Source organism: Culex pipiens, chromosome 3 (genome assembly GCF_016801865.2).
Source record: "Culex pipiens pallens isolate TS chromosome 3, TS_CPP_V2, whole genome shotgun sequence".
Taxonomy (NCBI): domain Eukaryota; kingdom Metazoa; phylum Arthropoda; class Insecta; order Diptera; family Culicidae; genus Culex; species Culex pipiens.
The window spans coordinates 117435651-117457453 of record NC_068939.1 but is presented as its reverse complement, the minus strand read 5'-3'; the positions used below and the strand labels follow the sequence as shown (position 1 = coordinate 117457453).

General features: G+C 37.2%; 2 protein-coding genes across 2 annotated transcripts; one reads left to right on the top strand and one right to left on the bottom strand.

Annotated features, from left to right (window-relative positions):
• The first annotated feature begins 2848 nt into the window (after nucleotides 1-2848).
• LOC120417872 (cytochrome b-c1 complex subunit 6, mitochondrial) lies at nucleotides 2849-3643 on the top strand. The gene is made up of 3 exons (XM_052710043.1): nucleotides 2849-2931; nucleotides 3066-3182; nucleotides 3304-3643. The coding sequence occupies exons 2-3, from the start codon at nucleotides 3099-3101 to the stop codon at nucleotides 3475-3477; spliced, it is 258 nt and encodes an 85-aa protein (XP_052566003.1). The 5' UTR covers nucleotides 2849-2931; nucleotides 3066-3098; the 3' UTR covers nucleotides 3478-3643.
• An 11202-nt stretch (nucleotides 3644-14845) lies between these two features.
• Nucleotides 14846-21451, bottom strand: LOC120417879 (trafficking protein particle complex subunit 10). Its single transcript, XM_039580101.2, has 4 exons — nucleotides 21273-21451; nucleotides 19443-21208; nucleotides 15284-16685; nucleotides 14846-15227 (listed from the first exon to the last, which is right to left on the bottom strand). Exons 1-4 carry the CDS (start codon nucleotides 21295-21297, stop codon nucleotides 15001-15003), a joined length of 3420 nt encoding a protein of 1139 aa, XP_039436035.1. The 5' UTR covers nucleotides 21298-21451; the 3' UTR covers nucleotides 14846-15000.
• Between the last annotated feature and the right edge of the window lie 352 nt (nucleotides 21452-21803).

The following is a 21803-nucleotide window of genomic DNA, read 5'->3' as shown; positions in this document are numbered from 1 at the left end:
TACCCAATTGGTCAGCACATATCAACGCTCTTATACTAAAACTTCATAAAATCACTGGTATCATCTTTAAAATAAAGCACAAGCTTCCTCAAAAAGTTCTTTTTCTCATCTATCATTCTCTATTTCATTCTATACTTTCCTATGTAACAGCTGTTTGGGGTAATGCATGTGGTCTTCTTATCAATAAACTTCAAGTAGCTCAAAATAGAATCCTAAAAATCATCTTAAATCTTCCTATTCGTAGTCACACAGTCGATTTGTATGTAAAGAATAATATTTTACCTGTCAGGGGAATATATGTGTTTCAAGTTTGTACACACAAAAAAATATTATGGTAATGACAAAAGTAACTTACTTTTAAATTAATAAGTGGTTAAAATTTGCTACATTAAAAGTTTTTTTCTTGTTTTGAAAATGAAAACTTTTAATGCTACAGTTTTTGAAAATCTCATTGCTAACTTATTTAAAAGTTTTAACTTTTAATTCGACTGTATAATTTCTTTCATTTTATCGTTCTCGTGAAACCGTGTACGTCTAAGTCCAAAATGTAAACAAACGTTTAGATGATTCCGTGGTTAGTGAGTGGGGGTCCACGACGTCAATCAAAACAGAACGCGTCTGCAGCCAGGACTTGGACGCGGATACCTTCGAAGGAGGATGGTGCGGAACAAGGTTAGGGGATTAGGGGAAAGTTTTTTTTTGTGTCTGATTTTGTTTGTTTTTGTAGGACGCCGTTTATGCGGATGTGAATTTGCACCGGTTGTATTCGATAAAGTTAATTTTAATGGTGAGGAGAAGGATCCGACGGAAGAGGGAAACGACGAGAAGCGATTGGAGGTGGTCAGCGCGGATGTTGCACTCGGTGCCGGCGGTTTACGACCATCAGCAGCATTATGTGCCGGAAGTGATGACGGGACAGTGTGGGATGTCCTGAGTGTCCGCAGTCCATTTCTCGTTGCGTGACATGTTTGACGATTATTACCTAAACATCCGGAAGAACAGTTTGCACCAGTTCTGGAAGAACCATCTGTACGAAAGCCGCAAGTCCTGGAGTTGACGTACTCGGATTACTTCCGGAGGTTGGAGCGAGATCCAACGAACCTGATCAAGAACATCTACCTGGAATACCGAAGAAGTCAACGGTGAGTATTGAGAATGTGTTCAGTGTCTAGCCAATTTGATTTACTTTCAAACTTTTTCAGCAACTCCCGCCCGCAAACTCTCAACTCGCGACGGCGCAGCTTCGGCCGGATGAACTGGCAACATCTGTGCCATTCCGAAGGAGGACGATGTGATCGGGAACTATCGGTTCAGGCGCTTTACTTCCCAGTCGGAAAACGTCGACTTACCTTCCCGAATTAACACCCAATGGCCAACTCCTCCAAGCCTGTCCTGATGATGGCCGTTAACGAGACCACCCTGTTCTCTACATCGCTGTCGCGCTCCAAAATGTAGGCCGCGATGTTAAGCAGCATAAGCAGCAGTTTTAATATTAAAATAAAAATAAAAATAGAAATAAACTCCATCACATTTTTCGAAAATCATCACTGTAATGTTAAATGTTATTTATTGTTGCCATAAAAAGTTTCTTCTTATAATAAAAGTAAAAAACTTTTACCGATACAACGATTTTGTTCCAGAAGTGCATGGTAGTATCAAAAACTTTCCAACTTTTAAATTAAAAAGTTTGAACTTTCTACGAATATTCACCAACGCGAACTTTTAATCCAACGAACGATCTTTTTAAATTTAGAGTATTTTTTCTTTGTGTGTAGTTTCATTTACCTTTGCTTAAGTAATAAAACCCATAGTAATACTAAATTTGTTCGTTCTAACCATCAATATGGTACAAGATATCACGATCTGTTGAATCGTCCTAACGTAACCACAGTACCTGGTGAGCGCAGTATAAATTTCAATGGAGCTCAGCTTTATAATTATTTTAACAATAGATTTGGTAAAAGTTCATCCTTAAATATCTTCAAAAATCAACTAAAGCAGTGTTTATCCCGACCTGACATCATAGAAAAACTTCTAAAGTCCGTTAATATTTTCGCTTAATTATTTGGTTAGTTAATTCTCCGATTCATTCCCTCGTTTGTATTTGTATCCATCTTGAACACATTTATCTTGGTAGTTTTCTTTTATTTATTTTCAGCCTCTAATCGCCAGAAACCGAACTCCTTAAAAGGTCTACGCCGATGGAGTTCTGGAGCCAGCCGCATCAACTTTGTCGTTACATTTATATCTTGACTTTTTTTTGATAAGGTCCTATAAACAAATGTAAACATTGAGTGTATCCCGCTTACTCCGATGGACTTTGACATAAGGTGTGAAAGGGATACACTCAATGTTTACATTTGTTTATAGGACCTTATCAAAAAAAAGTCAAGATATTTAATTTTCAATGACATGTAATCTACTTAATTTGTATTGCACATTGAAAAGAAACAGTTTTTTCAGTCAGCACTTTGCTGGCTTTTTCTGTCAAATAAAAACAATCAATCAATCAATCAATCAATCCATGTTGTCCCCAGACCTGTAGGAACGATTGAACGAAAAGCACAAAAATCCCATAGTAATTTCCATGTAAACTTTAAACCTCTGGGGACAGGCCAATTCGCAACCAAATGGGCTGATATTTGGCATGAGAGTTCCTATGGGTATCCTCTACAAGGGGAACCTCGGTTTGCCGTAATCTGAGAACTTTTTTGTTTGGCTGAAACGCCCTAATCTTTATGTATCTGGAAGTGGCCATCCCCCTGTACATACTTCTTATTTTTTCACATGATCTCATATTTTCAGCACTGGGTGAGATTTTTTCTTGTCAACATGTCAATTGACAAGCGAGACCGTCGTACTGTCACTTTACTGTGTAGAAAATTGTCGAAAGTTACATCACTTGGTGGTAGCTGATTCTGGCGATTTTTTAGGTAATTTTCCGCATATACTCGTAAAATTTTAGTAGTTTAAAGTAAAAAACTTGTTTCCCTCAATACTATTACCTACTGCAATGTTTGTCGCATGAAGAAAGCAATATTTACATCGATTTACTATCATTTGCAGATTCGGCAGTCCCGTAAGCGCACGATCAAGCAATGGCCTTTAGACGATTCTTGTCCTTTATTCCGACCGTGAAGGCCGACGAAGAGGACATTGTCGATCCTCAGACGGTCCTCCGGGTAAGTGTTTCGCAAGGGATTTTAAAATTGAACAAGCCCCTCCGGATCGATATTTGTTGTTGTACTCGCAAAGTGTCTCTCTAACCTCGAAATCCTTCTCCGTTTGTTTTGATCTTTGCAGGAAAAATGCGCCGAGCACGGTAGCGCCCCACGGTTGTTTGAAAAGTACCAGGCCTGCAACGACCGCGTCCACAGCAAGTCCCAGACGACCGAGACCTGCGTGGAGGAGCTGTTCGATTACCTGCACGAGCTGGACCATTGCGTCAACAAGACGCTGTTCTCCAAGCTCAAGTAAGCGGGCTTCGTCTCCAGGTTTAGAATTTGCTGACTAGGTGCAGCAACAGGAACATTAAGATACAGCGGGCCGGCCAATTGGCTTTGGAGTCGGTATATGACAATTGGGAAGTGAAAAAATATGTGCAGTCGCTGGAGTAATTCGTCAATAAAGCCATTCAACTGAATCAAGTTGTGTTTTGTCGATTTTGGTTTCTTAAGCCCGGTTCCGTTCAATTATTTTTAATAATTGGTATTTTATTTCAAAATATTCAATGATAAAATTCAACTTATACTATTTAAAAATGGAGCCCTCAAGGTCCTGAACCCCTTTGTAAGTGCATCTCCAGCGCTGGGTGCAAACATCGAAGCAAAGCTAATTTGCACCCGACGTCAACCCCATCGCGGTACCTGTCGCGGTAGCAAATTTGCTCTCAGTTCTACGGGATTTCACTTTGCTACCCGGTATTCAGCCTGTTTGCTATCGCATCAAATGAAATTATGCACGGAAAAATCGAATCAAGCACGGAAAAAATTTAAAAAAAATTAAAAATTTAAAAAATTTAAAAAATTTAAAAAATTTAAAAAATTTAAAAAATTTAAAAAATTTAAAAAATTTAAAAAATTTAAAAAATTTAAAAAATTTAAAAAATTTAAAAAATTTAAAAAATTTAAAAAATTTATAAAATTCAAAAAATTTAAAAAATTTAAAAAATTTAAAAAATTTAAAAAATTTAAAAAATTTAAAAAATTTAAAAAATTTAAAAAATTTAAAAAATTTAAAAAATTTAAAAAATTTAAAAAATTTAAAAAATTTAAAAAAAAATTAAAAATTTAAAAAATTTAAAAAATTTAAAAAATTTAAAAAATTTAAAAAATTTAAAAAATTTAAAAAATTTAAAAAATTTAAAAAATTTAAAAAATTTAAAAAATTTAAAAAATTTAAAAAATTTAAAAAATTTAAAAAATTTAAAAAATTTAAAAAATTTAAAAAATTTAAAAAATTTAAAAAATTTAAAAAATTTAAAAAATTTAAAAAATTTAAAAAATTTAAAAAATTTAAAAAATTTAAAAAATTTAAAAAATTTAAAAAATTTAAAAAAATTAAAAAATTTAAAAAATTTAAAAATTTAAAAAATTTAAAAAAATTAAAAAAAATAAAAAATTTAAAAAAATTAAAAAAATTAAAAAATTTAAAAAATTTAAAAAATTTAAAAAATTTAAAAAATTTAAAAAATTTAAAAAATTTAAAAAATTTAAAAAATTTAAAAAATTTAAAAAATTTAAAAAATTTAAAAAATTTAAAAAATTTAAAAAATTTAAAAAATTTAAAAAATTTAAAAAATTTAAAAAATTTAAAAAATTTAAAAAATTTAAAAAATTTAAAAAATTTAAAAAATTTAAAAAATTTAAAAAATTTAAAAAATTTAAAAAATTTAAAAAATTTAAAAAATTTAAAAAATTTAAAAAATTTAAAAAATTTAAAAAATTTAAAAAATTTAAAAAATTTAAAAAATTTAAAAAATTTAAAAAATTTAAAAAATTTAAAAAATTTAAAAAATTTAAAAAATTTAAAAAATTTAAAAAATTTAAAAAATTTAAAAAATTTAAAAAATTTAAAAAATTTAAAAAATTTAAAAAATTTAAAAAATTTAAAAAATTTAAAAAATTTAAAAAATTTAAAAAATTTAAAAATTTTTAAAAATTTTAAAAATTTTAAAAATTTTAAAAATTTTAAAAATTTTAAAAATTTTAAAAATTTTAAAAATTTTAAAAATTTAAAAAATTTAAAAAATTTAAAAAATTTTAAAAATTTAAAAAATTTAAAAAATTTTAAAAATTTTAAAAATTTAAAAAATTTAAAAAATTTAAAAAATTTAAAAAATTTAAAAAATTTAAAAAATTTAAAAAATTTAAAAAAATTAAAAAATTTAAAAAATTTAAAAAATTTAAAAAATTTAAAAAATTTAAAAAATTTAAAAAATTTAAAAAATTTAAAAAATTTAAAAAATTTAAAAAATTTAAAAAATTTAAAAAATTTAAAAAATTTAAAAAATTTAATAAAATTAAAAAATTTAAAAAATTTAAAAATTTAAAAAATTTAAAAAAATTTAAAAATTTTAAAAATTTAAAAAAATTAAAAAATTTAAAAAATTTAAAAATTTAAAAAATTTAAAAAAATTTAAAAATTTTAAAAATTTAAAAAATTTAAAAAAACTAAAAAAAATAAAAATTTAAAAAAATTAAAAAAAAATAAAAAAATTTAAAAAATAAAAAAAAATAAAAATTTAAAAACAATTTAAAAACTGAAAACAAAATTAAAAAATTGTAAAATATTAAAAAAAATAAAAAAAATTTAAAAAAATTATAATATTTAATTTTGTTTTTAAATTAAAAGATTTAAAAAAATAAGGCCGTTGCAAATATTTTTTGTAGTTTATGTCCCTCGATTCTGGTCCAGGTCGTGGGGAGGGGAAGGGGGCAAAAGAAATTAAAATTGAAATAACAAGCTATGTTCTCAACATTTGAATGAAAAAAGTGTTTTAAAATGCATTTCACACCTGCCCAGTTGTTTTGCAATCATTAGTTTTTTTTCGCCGAAAAAAAACTTTTTGCGGTGCTGTACATTGGAATTCCACAAAAATTGAAAATATTTTTGACCGAACACATACATGCTAAATAATGCTTTTGTAAAAGTAAAATTAAAAAAAAAAATTAAAAATAATTTAAAAAATTGAAAAAAAATTTAAAAATTAAAAAAAAAATTGAAAATTTAAGGTTTTGACGCATTTTTGTATTTTGAAATCTTAGCTTTTTAAATTTTAGAATTTTAGAATTTTGGAATTTTAGAGTTTTTGAATTTTAGAATTTTAGAATTTTAGAATTTTAGAATTTTAGAATTTTAGAATTTTAGAATTTTAGAATTTTAGAATTTTAGAATTTTAGAATTTTAGAATTTTAGAATTTTAGAATTTTAGAATTTTAGAATTTTAAAATTTTTGAATTTTAAAATTTTTGAATTTTTGAATTTTTAAATTTTTGAATTTTTGAATTTTTGAATTTTTGAATTTGTGATTTTTTGAATTTTTGAATTTTTAAAGCACCCACAAGAGCAGACATAGAAAAATCTGCGAAACACGCATTCAAAACTTTGCCCCCGGCTTGCCGGTACTTGTCGGGTATCAGAAAATGAGTACCCGACAGGTACCGACACATATTTTTCTTCTACAGATGAACTTGAGATCAAATTTGATACCTGCTTTGCTACGCGCGGTGGGAGACTCGGGGGCAAACTCGAGAGCAAATTAGGTGGGAATCAAATCGGGTAGCAAATTGTTTAACTTTCGACATTTTCGAAAAATGAAATTCTTTGAAATTTTCAATAGGATTAAAAAGTTTAATAAACTTTTAGCATTTCTAGGCATGAATCAACACATAATTATTGATTTTGAAGGTAAACGAGAGCAAAAAATGATAAAAACCCATATTTGCCCCCCGCGGTGGGCTTGTTTCGGTGGCAAATTTGCTACCCTAGCGGTGGGGATGACGGAGTTTTTTCAAGGTGTCATCCCCACCACTAGGGTAGCAAATTTGCCACCGAAACTGGACACAACTTCAAAAGTCTGTGAAACACAGACAAATATGTGTACCTGAGTGTGCCTATCAATTTTCATTAAAGCAAAAACTGTTTTTTTTATTTTTATTTTGAATTCAAAAACTAATTGTTATTTACTGTGTACTGTTTTCTCCTGAAATCTTCCCTAATGTTGAGTCGTGTTTATCTGTTGCTATTTCTTCTGTCTGTCTGTCTGTTTTGTTACAATGTTTTGGACCTAAGCATGGTATTCAAAAGTTTACCAAAAGTACAATAATGTTATGTGTGTGACTTTGATCATTCAATATATTGAGTAAAGACTCGAATCTCACTTGTTTGAAGAGAAGGGTGAAGATTGAAAACAATGGAGAGTGAAAGAAATGTACTATTTAAAGAATCAATAGTAAAAGAAAGATAGTAATATATATAAAGAAAAAGCACATGACAAACAAAATTGACATCGCTGCCAAATTAAGGGAAAACAGACAGTTTGTTACAGAAGCATCAATTAGTAAAATAGAGTGGAAAAGCGCTGAGAGATAAGAGAATAAAAAAAAGTAAAATCGAAAACAAATGGACGATAATAAACAGAAGGCGTGTTAGAGAATCAGTGAAACAAAATAAACAGAATATAGATGGTAGATAAAAATAGGAAGAAGAGAAACCCCGTTCTGCGATGTTCAGGTACATCCACAGCAGTTGGCTCAACATACTGCGAATCAAAACAATACCGTCTACAATCACAAATTACTTCCCTGTCCCACATTGGCGCGCCCCTTTCTTTTAGCCGTCTCGATTCTAACCATCGCTGGTCAAAGGTTTACGAGCCGTTTCCACAGGCCACCAGCAAGGTCACACTTTGTCATCACAGCAATTTACGATGGAACTATGGTCTCCTCCAAAATAGCTGGTACCGTGATCAGGGGTGACATTGGGTCTGGGGGGTGAGATTGGGTCATACAAAAATGCTGAAATGTGTATGACCCAATGTCACCCCTGATGACGGTAAGTAAAATTCTTTATGTCAAGGCCACAAAGTAATTTTTTCAAAATGAATTTAAAAATCCATTTTAAACCCTTTGTGGTCATTTGCTTGGGTCATTGTCAAAATCTTAAATTTTGCGCTCTCAAATTAAGGCTGTGAATGGGGTATGATTACAGATTGTCTAGGGCGAGCTCAAAAACTAATGGTCTGAAATTTGGGCCAAATCGGAGCAATTTTATTATGAATCCTGCTAATTTGTCGTGGAATCGCTGAATTTAGAAATTAAAAAAAAAATAAAATTTAGAAATTCAAAAATAGGTATAAAAGTTTTCAAAAATCTGTTTTTTCAAAACAAATGCTGAAAAAAATGACACTCGGCTTGCGCGCTGCCCACCGACCAAAAATGACTAAGAATACGAATCTTAATACAATTTTTTTTTTTTTGCGGAGCGAGGTGGGACAGCTAGGATCAAGTCAGTCCAAGTCCGGTTGTGTCAATGAAAGGTAATGAATGTGTTAGCCTGTGAAGTGCCACTTACACCCCATGGGAAGCGGGGAAAGAGGACATGATTGGGTAGGTTATAATGAGATTGTGTATGTGAGAGTGTGTATTTCTCTATCGCCGCTCCCCACAGTGTCATAAAAACACCGTCTGCAAGAGCTCCCCAAAACTAGTTTTGAAGGTTCTAACTGTTAAAAGTAAAACTGTTAAAACTCTCAAAACCAGGATCAAGTAGCACGTGCAAACGGAGTACATTTTCCATACGCTAACGGACTTTTACTGATTGACGACTTGACTGTTCCAACAAAGCAATAAACGCAAAAATAATTTTAAGGGAAAATGCCAGAAAAACTTTTTTTTTTAAATGGAAATTACTGTATATATTACCTGTAAACCATCGAGACAGATAAAATAAGAATCCAAAAGCCGATTCGATTAGAATATCTAAGCAAAGCATGATCGTAATTTTGAGATCATATTTACAAAAAGAAAGTTGAAATTAAATCAGATAGACTGTCAAAAAAGAGAAATTGAAAAAAGAAAGCATCGAAACATGAAAATTTAAAAAGTAAATAAATCTTCTACAGAAGGAGGAATACATAGAGAGATTGACAACCAGTGAGCCGACTATAAATAATAAAGACAACTAAAGTCACATACCTGATGATGGGTAATACCCATCTTACCGTAGCTGGAAAAGGCACTTTTTGCGGGAGCTGCAATTGCTTGATGGCCTACATGCCTTGGCGATCCCCAAGTTGAAGTTTCAATCGCTTACAGCAGCATCCGGAACATCACGCAGACGCTGTAGTTTCTCATCGTCCTTTTAGTGTTCGTCTTCCTTCCTTCTGGTGTATTCTGCTTTCTTTGGCTGTTCTGGTTTTATTTCTCGACCCTTGATCTGGAACTGGTTCGAAAAGAACAGAAAAAAAAGGACAGCAGTATCTTCCGAAAATAGACTAACATGAAAATGTAAACGTAGCTTATCGTGTGAGTACTCGCGCTAGTACTACTTTCGTATTGTCCTACACTGCCCCTGATCGCATAAATGTCCCATATGCATTTTCATCAATTTTGAGTTATTAATGCAGTTTGGTTCAAAATTGTGTGCTCTTTCAAAAGAGCCTATAACATCCAGTACTTTGTTCTAGAAATCAGGAGGAAATCCAGTTTTTTCGTGAAAACTTAACACGTAGCCTTATGTGTGGGACAAATTTCAAATGCGTTTTTCTCAGCTTGCTGTTTTTGCATATGGGACATTTATGCGAACATGGGCAGTACATTACACCTAGAAGTATTTCTGCCAAAACCTTAACTAAACTATCTGAAATAACATTAATCCTAAATCCCCATAATTTTTAGTTACAAAGCTAAACATTCCATTATCTTGCCTGTCTTGCCGCTTCCAAAACCAATAAACATAAATGAACAGTTCATATTTTATAAGTTGAACAGGCGTCGTGAATGAGAAAATAGACAACCATTTCGTGCCTTCCATTTCATTAGGGCACACAACTCATGTAAACCAGAGTGTAACCCTCTCACACCTTATGAAAACTATCATTTAAGTGAAAGGGACACACTCCTGCTCACAAAACCCATGCGCCCTTTTGAAATGTTAGGCTCCATTTGATCGTCAAAACTCCAGTAGATCCTCGATTCGCAACAATGGTCGATACAACCATAATCCGAGAACCGTTAGTTCAACAGATTAACGAATTTTGTCCGATATCATTTCATTATTGATTGATCGAGATGCTTTGGCAAATTTGACAAATCAGAACAGTACTCAACATGAATGAAAATTAACGATTCTGGCTGTATTTCTTGCCCCGCTAACTGTCTCAGGGTGGCCACCTCGGGAAAAAACCGGGAAAACCGGGAAAAAACCGGGATTTTTATCCACCGGGAGAAAACCGGGAAAAACTCGGGAATTCGACTGACAAACCGGGAAAATATTTTAAGTTTAGTTAAAATTTTACAAAAGCCTCTTTAATTAATTCAATATGTTCTTTTCTCAATTCGCAATTCGCAATTTTCAGTGTAAGAACGGGCCTTGACCGATCTTATGCACTAGGTTCCCGACGAACACGCACTGCCCTTACACCTACATCTCACCCTTGCTCTGAGTCAGTACGAGCAGCACGCTAGAACACGCTTTGAGTGTTCGTGCCAGGCATGCACACCTTCTTTTCCGGTTACGCATTTTAACTCGGCCGGGGGTGGTACATTACGTAGGGTTTGATGTAAGTATAAGCGCCTAACCATTTATAGTGTTCCTATCAATTTTCATTAAAGCAAGAACTGTTTTATTTTTAGTTTGAATTCAAAAACTAATTGTTATTAACTGTGTATTGTTTTCTCCTGAAATCTTCCCTATTGTTGAGTCGTGTTTATATGTAGCTATTTCTTTTGTCGCGGTGTTTTGTTACAATTTTTGGTCCTAAGCATGTTATAAAAGTTTTTCAAAAGTACAATAGTAATATTTGTTTTAATCCTTTAACCATTCCATAAATTGAGTAAGAGCTCAAACCTCACTTGTTTGAAAAAAGGGTGAAGATTGAAAACAATAGAAAACAAAGAATCAATAGTAAGAGAATGATGAGCGTATTTTAAAGAATAAAAATGAGAAGCTAGATGTATTAGATGTAAAATTAGACAATAGTTAATAAATAGAGATACAAAACAAGCTTAGATTATAGTAATGATAATTTATAGGACAAATAAAGAATTACTCAAATAAATAAATTCGCAATAAAATCAAAAAAAGATTAGGCAAATGATAAATAGACCTGATATTATTAGTACATTAAGGAAAAGTATATTTTTAAGGTTACAGCAGTATCAATTGGTAAAAAAGAGTGGAAAAGCTTTGAGAGATAAGACAATCAAAAGTTAGTAAAATCAAAATCAAATGATAGTATATTAAATTGAAGAATCAGTAAAGAATTGAGAATCAGTAGAGCAAAATAAAAATAGGAGGAGACCCGCGGTGGTCAAAGGTTTACGATCCGTTTCCACAGGCCACCAGCTAGGTCATCATGAAAACCAAGCCAACGTGGAGGTAAGAAAATAGGACACTCGCAAGGAACCAGAGCTATACTGTTCTGATCAAGATAATTCGGATGATCTAACAGAACTACGGATGTAGTTAGTTGCGCTCCTTCCAGGATGTTCCTTACGTGGACGTCAACCGAAGAGCACGCAATAAGGTCAGTGCCATTGCATGCTCTTAGGTATCAATCCTTGGCCTGCAATATGTTCTTTTCTCAATTAGAATATTATTCCTGTTATTATAAATGAAAAATTCGCGAAAACTATGTTTGAATTTGTGTAGTAGACTCATGCTTCTTGTTTATGGATATTTTTTGTATCCTATTATATTTTTACATGGCGATTTTTTTTTAATAAAGCAAAATGTTTCCTCTACCAGCGATTCTCAACCTGGGGTACATGTACCCCTGGGGGTACCACGAGCGGTCTCAGGGGGTCCGGAGGACAAACCCCGCAATGGCGAACATTTGTCCCAAACAAAATATTTGAGAGAATAAAAAAACAAATTGCTTTGAATCAAAAAAATAACAACCATGCTTAAGGTGCAATGAATTACGGGCGAATTGTTTTTGACCAATCAGAAAATGTTTGAAAAATATTTGAATGATAAATCTATAATTTGCATTCGTTTAGAAATTTTATGAATTTGAAGTAAAGTGCACCGTTTTAGAGTTTTTTTTTTCTACAATTGGGTACTAAAGCCCCATGTCAATTTTTATGTACAACGCTAAAAAACACGATTGAAAACCATTTCTGATCACTTTTTTTCATTTTAATGCAAAAAAAAAATTGACAAGACAACATTTTTTCGATGGATTAACTATGGTCCCCTTGGAACGAGCTGTCAAGTAGGAGCTTTTCTGTCAAAAAGGACCGCGAGGTTAATTTTTCAAAATTGACTTAAAAATCCATTTTAAACTCTTTGTGGTCGTACAAAGGGTCATTGTACTCAGAAAAATAAGCTTTATCGCTTTAAACAATAATATCAGCAATCTAAGCTTCATTTTAGGACCCAATTATTTGTTTCAAATTCGTATATGCAACAAAAGAATGGATCAAAAATGTTCAAAAAAGAAAGCAGAAAAGAATTTTCTCAACCATTTAATAGAATAATTTTTCAATTGAAAATAGCTACAACTTCAAAAAAATACTATTTACAAAATTTAAATTTACATAAAAATAAAATTTAAAAAAATATGGGGGATGTTTGTAGAAATGAAAAAGACAACGAAAATTTAATTTACAAAAAAAAAATCTCTAAATTTAAAGACATTTTCAGTAGATAGTTTTAAAGAAAAACAGGGAACAACATTTTATTTTGAAGCTTAAGAAAACTGATTTGAAGAAATGTACATGGACGTTGTGTGGCCTATCCAGTACATGTTTTTAAACAACTTTAGAAACAAGATTTACGACATTTTTAATACTTCAAAATTCATGTTTCTTTCTTCGTGAATTGGAATGTAAAAAAATCTCATGCAAACGAAAAATTTCATGTATGAACGCTAGGGGGTACCAGCAGCTTAAGTAACACGAAAAAGGGTACCTAGCCTAGAAAAGGTTGGTTACCGTTGAATTATAATATATTTCTACTTAAAAATAATAATACCATGGAGTTTCTGTTTGTAAATATTATTTTATTTGATAATATTTGAGATTCTCAGCCAGACAAATTATTAAGGACAACTTGCAATGATTTTTTTTGCAAAGTTTTTTTAAATGTCGTTTGAAATTTATGTAAAATTTTCAGATATTTTAAAAATACAATATATTTAGAATTCTGCTACAAAAACGTCACTTGAAATACAGGCAATCACTTTTAGGTGGTTACTACATCAACACAAAAATTGAGATCATGTTGAAAATAAGGCCGATGCTAATATTTTTCAAAATTTTTGTCCCTCGGCTCTGGCCGGGGTCAAGTGGGGGAACAATCCATAGTCTCAACATTTGAATGCAAAAAGTGTTCAAATACATTTTACACTAGTTTATTTGTTTTGTCTTCAAAAACTGTAAGATTTGACGGTAACAAAAAAAAAACTAAAGGTGTAAAATTTAACAAAATTAAAAGATTATTAAATTAACCCAAACCTGCTTAATAATGATTCCAAACGCAAGGGAATGCATTTTATATTGATTTCAGCTGGTTGCACTTAAATTTCAATTGAAATTTTGATGTTTTTTGAAAAATATTTTTTGCCCCCTGATTTTTCGAGGCAACTAACGAATTAACGAGCATTTACATAACTGTTGATAACAATTTATTTTTGCAATTCTTTTCTTTAAAATTAATAAATTGTAGTAATAATTAATCTCATTCTAAAAAATAAAACGATTTTTTTATTTTGAGGTTATACAATCTACATGTATGATGATGAAAAATCCCAATCATTATGGAAATTAGATGTTTGGATTGGAAACAGATAAAAACGGCTTTGTTTACAACTTACTTACTTTTTACTCAAGATTTGAAAGCTTTCTTGAGGAATTCAAACTTTGAACCAAATGTATGCGTTCAAAAAGTATGTTGGTACTAACGTTAGCCTAAAAAAAACATTGTAGTTTGGTTTAAAAACATTTCGGAAAATTCCTTCTGGGCTCGGGAGAAAACCGGGAAAAAACCGGGAAATTGAAAATCGAAATCTGGTGGCCACCCTGTGTCTAATGTAATTCTGATTATTGTTATCTTTAATCTATTTCCTAAAATTACTAAATGTAAAATCTTCAAAGACCCAATTTTAATTTTAATTTGGAATTCAAATGCAAAACTATTTTTTTGAAAACAAAGTCCTAACCTAACTCCCACATTCGATAGGGGAAAAGTCACATCTGTAGCGGTTTGTTGTACATTTGTGATATTTCCACTATCGGAGAACCTCTTGGTCTCGACGCCAGCTTAACTCACCAGCAGTCGCGTTAGTATTCATTGTACACACGTTGTAAGGACACTTTAAGAGTGTCCATAATACGCGACTTCCAGATGGTTAAGCCAAAAGACATCGATAAGCCTTGGTGCTGCGGCAAAGCGGGTTCTCTTCAGCATGGAACGATATCCATTGTGTTAATAAAATGGAAGTTTTAACAGTATTTGGAACAATACAATTAAACCCTCAATTTCATTACCATGACGGATCTATCCATGCCCCTTGACAAAATAAGTACTATAACAATTTATATAATACTCCCCTGGCAAGGCCCAAGGGACTAAGAATACGAATATTAATACAAATCCCGATTAATAACCCGATGATCTTTAGTTTATCATAATATAATATACTTTATTGAACGAGTACGAGTAACAGTAATAGTGCGTAAATACTTGCTTCTGTTGCATAAGTAATAATAAATAACATTAATTTCACCAGTTCGCCTCAACACACAAACACATATCCTCACCCGTTTATGTCGCTTAAATCTCCGCGTTGGTACTGGCCAGCACGTGAATCTGCATGCTCTTGGTCGAGTTGTAAATCTGGCCCGGCGGGAAGGGCTGCAGCCGGGGATGGGTGTCGTTCGTCTTGGACTTGGAGATGTACTTGGACAGCCGGATGTTGGGCAGCGGCAGGAAGCCGGCCGCCAGCGGGAGCACATCCAGCGTGATGCTGTGGCTCTCGACCTCCTCCATCGAGATGACGCCTGCGATAAACGAGAGTTGGTTGGTTGGTTGAGATGATTACTCATCGGTTACTTACCGGCGGTTCGCCCCACGACGACCCACATGTTCTGATCGGCGAGCACCTCGTACATGAGGTCGGTGAACGGATTCGCGTGCACTTTGGAGATTCGTAGATTTAGATGACACACCGAGTTGACCCGACACAGCTCGGATGGTTCGATCTTGGCGCAGATCGTGAACAGCGTCGTGTAGTCCATCACGTCGAACGTGACCGAGTAGGGAATGTAGTAGCGGACGTCCGCGGGCAGGCTCGAGTCGGCGAACTTCATCCGGTAGTCGACGTGGATGACGGGCAGTTCGCTTTCCGCTTTGAGCGCTTCGACCTGGATTTCGTACAGGTAGGAAATGGACAGCGTTTTGCTCATGACCATTTCGTTCTGCGACGGCGGATTGATGTCGATTATGGTGACGCCCTCGGCCGCGCAGGTCATGCCGGCGTCCTTCAGGATCAGCTTGTGGTCGCTGACGCCCTTCAGGATGACCTGCAGGAACTTGCGCGATCCCGAAGAGTGCAGCCGACAGGACGCGATCAACGCTGGCAAAAAGTGCAGCGGAATTTGTATCTCGTTGCGACTCCAGGGCACCTGCAGGGTGACCTTTTGCTCAATTGGCTTCTCCTCACGTCTCCCGGGAAGGTCACACAGCGCTTCCAGCTCGATCGCACGCTCTTCAAACGATTGAAAATCTCTCAAATTGACCACCAACTCGCGCTCGAAACCCGGTTTCTCATCCCCAACGATCGTCCCCGCAAGTCGCATCTTCAAATTCTTCGAGCACTTCAGCACGATGCTGGCGTCCTTCGGAAACCGAAAGCTCCCCCCAGAAATGATCAGCTTTACCGGCTGTTCAACGCCCGCAATCAAGTTCATAAAGTTCAGCACCGCCGACGAAGCCTTCGTGATAATCTCGAAGCTCGGCAATCCCTGCGGCAAACTCTCACTCAAAAACTCAACGTTCTCCACCTGAATCGCCAGTTGCTTGAAGCTCCACGTGCCAACCCGTTTCGCCTTCGCACCCAAGCTAACGACGTTCAACCCCGGCTGCAGCAGCAACTTCTCGCTCGCAACGCAGTTCGTAAAGTCGGTCCGCTGCGTGGGAGATATCTTCCTGCGCGTGCTGCTCGTACGCCTCACCGGCTGTTTAGCTTTGTTATCGCACGCGACCGAGGCGCAGCTCAGCGATTGGTCCTGTTTGTAGTCCAGATGGACCGTGATCGGAAGCAGCGCCAGCGGTTCTCCCGGTTGGGTTGCTGTGGCCTGCGAGCCGGGAGAGTCCGGCGCCGGTTTGGAGTCCATCTCGAACGAGAGCAGCAGCTGCTCGCAGAAAATCTCCCGCGGGAAGTTGCTTTCGATGCGGAGCACCACCGCAACGGTGTCGTCCTGGATGATGGAGGTGTCGGCGATGGCGATGTCGATGATCTGGGAAAAATAGGGGGAGGAAATGAGTTAAACCAAGTTTTAGCCGTTATTTTTTGAAAATTATTTGTTTTTGTGTAGTGCTGAGTATGTCATGATCTGCTAAAATTCGGGTATAAAAGGCGGCTAGCAGCGATTAATAAATCAGTCTACTTTAGACCACCAACCTGAATAGTTGTTCTTATTTCCAAACCTAACAATTGGCGACGAGAAAATACAAGTCTACGCAAGAAGGGTGTCTCCGAACTTTGAAGCACACATTTTGAAGATTTTGGAGAGCCAAGAAAAGTTGCTTCAAGAACTTGTGGCTCCTTTAAATCCAGAAGCCCAACCGGCGGACTACGGCGGTGGAGTCGGTATTCTGCAGTCAAGCCAGCAGCAACCGGTCCATATCACCCGTCCGAACCAGACCGGGTTTCTGATCGAGTGCCTGTCAAGCAGAACCGGGAAGCCGAGGAATGCCAGCGACTCTTGAATCTGAAGCGAGACACCGCCATGTTCGAGAGGGCCAAGCCCACCGTATCAGCTGTCAAACAGCCACCAAGAACGCCCGCCTGCTCAGCCGCAAGTCTTACAAGAACGACGGACATCGTGAAGCATACTGTACCTGCTCAACTCAACATCCGGAATGAAGAAAAAGAAGCAGTTTAATGCCTAAGCGCAGGGGCCTGCACCAAGTTTTATCGGATGATTTTCGGCAGAAGATTCACGCTACAAACGGATCACAAGCCGCTGCTGGGAATTTTCGGAACGATAAAGCTATGGGTACGCTGATGAGCGCCGGACCACTTCAACGTCATCGCCAGTCTGCAGCTCGAGAAAGACGTCCGAAGCATCCTGTAGTGTCCTAGATTTCCTGTGCTCACTCCGATTGTCACCGATGGCCTTTGAAGGTCTCTGTAGTGTCCTAGATTTCCTGGGCTCACTCCGATTGTCACCGATGGCCTTCTACCCGTCCGCCCGCTAGCCATCGGTTCGCGTCGTCGTTCCCTGTCCGCTCCGGCCTGTGGCTTTCTCTCGACTCAATAACCACGCGCTCTTATGTCAGAATCGAACACAAAGGCTTGCACGCAAGGTGTGATGCAAACGCGATATGCATGCAAGGTGTGGTGAAATATAAATACAAGTTCGGTGACTTGCATCGCATAGGACCCTACACATCCAGGCAAAATCCGTGGCTGCTCTACGTGTCACACATCAGCTGATCCTGCAAGAGACGAAGCGCGACAGTACACTCCAGGCCGTACTCACTGGGAAGATCCTGCAGTTCTACAAATGACGGATATTGAAGTGGATGGCTGCGTGAAGTTCTTGGACCAAATCGCCATTGCTGAGAAGTTACAAGCTCCTGTCTTGAAGCCATTGCAAGCGATGAAGTCGTTCGCGAGAAGCTACGTTTACTGGCCATACATCGACAGTCTCCGTGGTCACGGACAACGGATCGCAGATCGATTCCGAGCTTTTCGCCAAGTTTTGCCGCGAGCTTGGTATCTGATGTGAACATCCCTACTAATTTGAGATCACACCAATACTTATACCAATACAAACTACAGTGTGAACAGAAGTAAAGCAATAAAGCAGAACGTTCGAGGCGTTCTTTCGGATTACAACCAGCAAGCAGACAACAACTTCTTTTATTGCCTCCGACCGAAACCGTCTTTCGCGTAGTTATCAGTGGCGACGAGGATGGGATAATTTAGTTTTTTTCTCTTTTGGTAAACGCGGTTAGGTAGTGCTTTTGTACGTTTTCTAATTAAATTGCTAATCGGGTTCCTGGAGGGGGATCGACTTGCGGAATTCCGGTAAAACTGTGCTGTTCGGTGTTGCGTGACGCCGGCCGGGAACAAATGAAGATTTTCCGGGACTAGAGCACGTCGGAACCGGCGAATTTGCGAAAACGGTAGCACGAGGAGGAGCAGACAAAGGAGGCTTTGGTGGTTTCACAGCAGAGCAGCCATTTTGCCTGTAGGATCTGGTGAGCACGCGGTAATTTTCCGTTCTTTTGTTCGGTGAGTTGAATAAAGAAAAAAGAAGTGTTTTTAAAACTTATTCCGTTTTTGGTAAAATCACAAGAACGACGCATCCGGGCGGCTGGTGCTGGAACAGCATCCATTCAACTGGTGCCGTAGTGCGGGACTGTCAGTTAACGCACTTACGCACACGCAGTTTAAACGAACGAATGTCGAGTTCGACACTCAAGTAGCCGAGCTCTCTCATTCTTTTTTCCTTTTTTCTTGCTTGTGCGGTGCTACGCGGTGACAGCAATCATTCAAATGTAGTCAAGGGGAAAGTTATCTGGGGAGACCAGCTTTTCTGCCGCTCAAAGCTAGTCCGTCCCATATGTAATTTCGTCAATTTTGAGGTAATGATGCAGTTTGGTTCGAAATCATGTAAACTATCAGAAAAACCAATAAATTTAGTACTGTGTTCTAGAAAACCGGAGAAAATCCACTTTTTCGTGAAATTCTAACACGTAGCCAGAGAGAAGGGAAATACTCTTTGACGTAGCCTTATGGGCGGGACAAATTTGACATGCGTTTTTCTCTGCTTGCTGTTTTTACATAAGGGACGGACTCGATTAGAGCGGCAGTTTTGTTGTCTCTGAATTTGCAAAAATATTTCAAAACATCACAAAAGTTAAAGCGGCCAGGCATACAGCGGAAAGTTTACCGCAGAGATAATCGTTAAATTGAGTTGAGTTTGATCACGTTTCTTTCAATGAAGCTAATTCTTTCCTTATACAGTTGTTCAAAATCCTACCTTAAAATGATCGTCCAGCACCGCCACCACATTCAGTGCATCAATGTCCACGTTGCGCAGCTCCTGCAGTTTCTTCAGCGACTTTAAAAACTCGTCAAAGTAAAACGTCCGCACGAGCGTCTCCAGGTCCAGACAGCAGGAGATTGCGCTGCACGTTTTGGTGTAATTGACGCTGTCCTCCATTTTTTGATAGCACGACGCCAGCTCGAGCAGCGTTTGGCTCGCCAGATAGTGCCAACTTTCCGTTTTTAACTCGCGCAGCAAATCCGTAAAGAAGACGACTGCCTTTTGGGGTTCGTTTAGGGTGATGTAAAAGTTGCCGAGGTCGAGTCCGACGAGACGGGCCGAGCGGAGGCGGGACACGTGCTTGTAGGTGCTGATTGCGAGTTCGCTCAGTTCCAGGTAGAGCTTGGTGAAGGCCTGGTTCGAGCCGAGCGCTTCCTTGAGACTGTCGGTGGCGGACTTTTTCGGTTTGCGAACTGGGGAGTGAGGCTTGGCCTTTTCCTTCGTGTCCACTTCTAGGGTGTTTTCCTGCTCCGGCACGGTGTCTCCCATTCCGGCGGAAAGATGGACCACCGTGTGGAGTTGCTCCGAGGTGGGCGTGAAGCCTGGCAGGAGACCACATTGCTTTCCGAGGCTGTAGAGTTTATCCTTGGCGAGATTCCAGATGGGGGCGGAGTATTGCGAACATTTGTGGATGTCTTTGGACTCTTGGACTTTGTCGCAGAGGTTGAGCACTTCCAGGGCGCAGACAAACTCCCAGCATGCAAGGGCCCCTTCGGGAGTTTCCAGCTTGAGTGCTTCGATTTCTCGCAGGGTTGAGAAGAGGAAGGGCAGCAGACGTTCGGCGATCTCCCACGGTTTTCCGTTGGCGTCCAGCAGTAAGCACTGGCGTTCAAAGAGATAACTGCGGAATTCCAGCAGGTTCACCGATTGGCTTATGATTTTCTTGCGAGTTTCGTTCATCTTGACCGGGTTGAGCGATATTCCGTGGAAAGCGTACAGCGGTTGGTCGAAAATGTGTAGCCACTTTTGCTTCTCACCGTACACCGAGTTTAGAATAAATTGCGAAAAGAGAGCGTCCAGTTCGTCGTACTGAACTAGAGCTTCCGAGTATTGGCCGAGCATCTCGAGTACAAACGCCAGTTGCTCCTGAAGCAAAAAGTAATCGATAAAGTTCCAGTTCTCCTGAATACGATTCTCCCGGTTCGAACGAATCAACTCCTCGTATTTAACAATGTTCTTGTTATATCCAGTCAGCATCAAATGGCGAATTCTTTGCAACAAGCATCGAAACGATTCTGTGGCCTTCATCTCAAACTTGGAATGATTCAGCAGCGACAGACAACGATCCCCATTCTTGGAAGCAAAGTCCACCCGAATCTTGTCCAGCACCGTCGTCCGCGGCAAAATGTTCTTACTCTTCTTAATGTCCAACGTCTCCACCAGCAAAATCATCCAATCCGTTACGTTGAACCCGTTCAGCGTGCGTAGCCACTGGTCAATCTCCTCCTTCACCGACGCCCGGTACGCCTCGACATCGTTGCACTCCGTCACGTAGACGTGCAGCACCGGGTGGTTCAGGATGCTCCAGCTGCCGTCGCGGAACTTTTCCAGCGCCTTCGCGTCGAACGGCTGAAAGGCGGCCTCGACGCGGACGTTCTTGACTGGCCGCCCGTACGAGCGCTTCCACTCGGCGGTGTCCGCCGGCAGCGCCGCCACGATGTGCGCTTCCAGCGTCTTGAATAGCCGGGTGTCGCCGGAATCTACGGGAAGGGGGATAGTTGTTATGGTTTTGAACTGAGGGCAAAAGATTCTTTGGGTTCTTACAGGTTACAATCGGTTTGCAGTTCATTTCCAAGGAATGCGCCTTCCTCTGGTCAATATTTAACACATTAGGCAATGTTTGCGACAAGTTCTACACTTAATTTCACTGTTTTAAACGAAATAACACACAATTTTTATGATTAAATTTTCGTCAAACTGTCTTCGATTTTGACGCGTTGACAAAAACAAATTTTGACAGATAACACAACAGCGCACACATGTGTGTGCACACACACTGGTGCAAAACGTTATCAGCTGTTGTTTGTTTACGTGCTTTCTTGCACCAACACAACTGCAAAGTTTTGTTGTTATCATGCACTGTAAACGGAAAACTGCTAAATTTTGAGTTTATTTCTATGGTGCTTATGCAATTTTGAGTACATGCTGCTCGGCTAATCTTTGGTTGACTTGAAAAACAATTGGGTCCTAAAATGAAGCTTAGATTGCTGACATTATTGTTTACAGCGATAAAGCTTATTTTTCTGAGTACAATGACCCTTTGTACGAACACAAAGAGTTTAAAATGGATTTTTA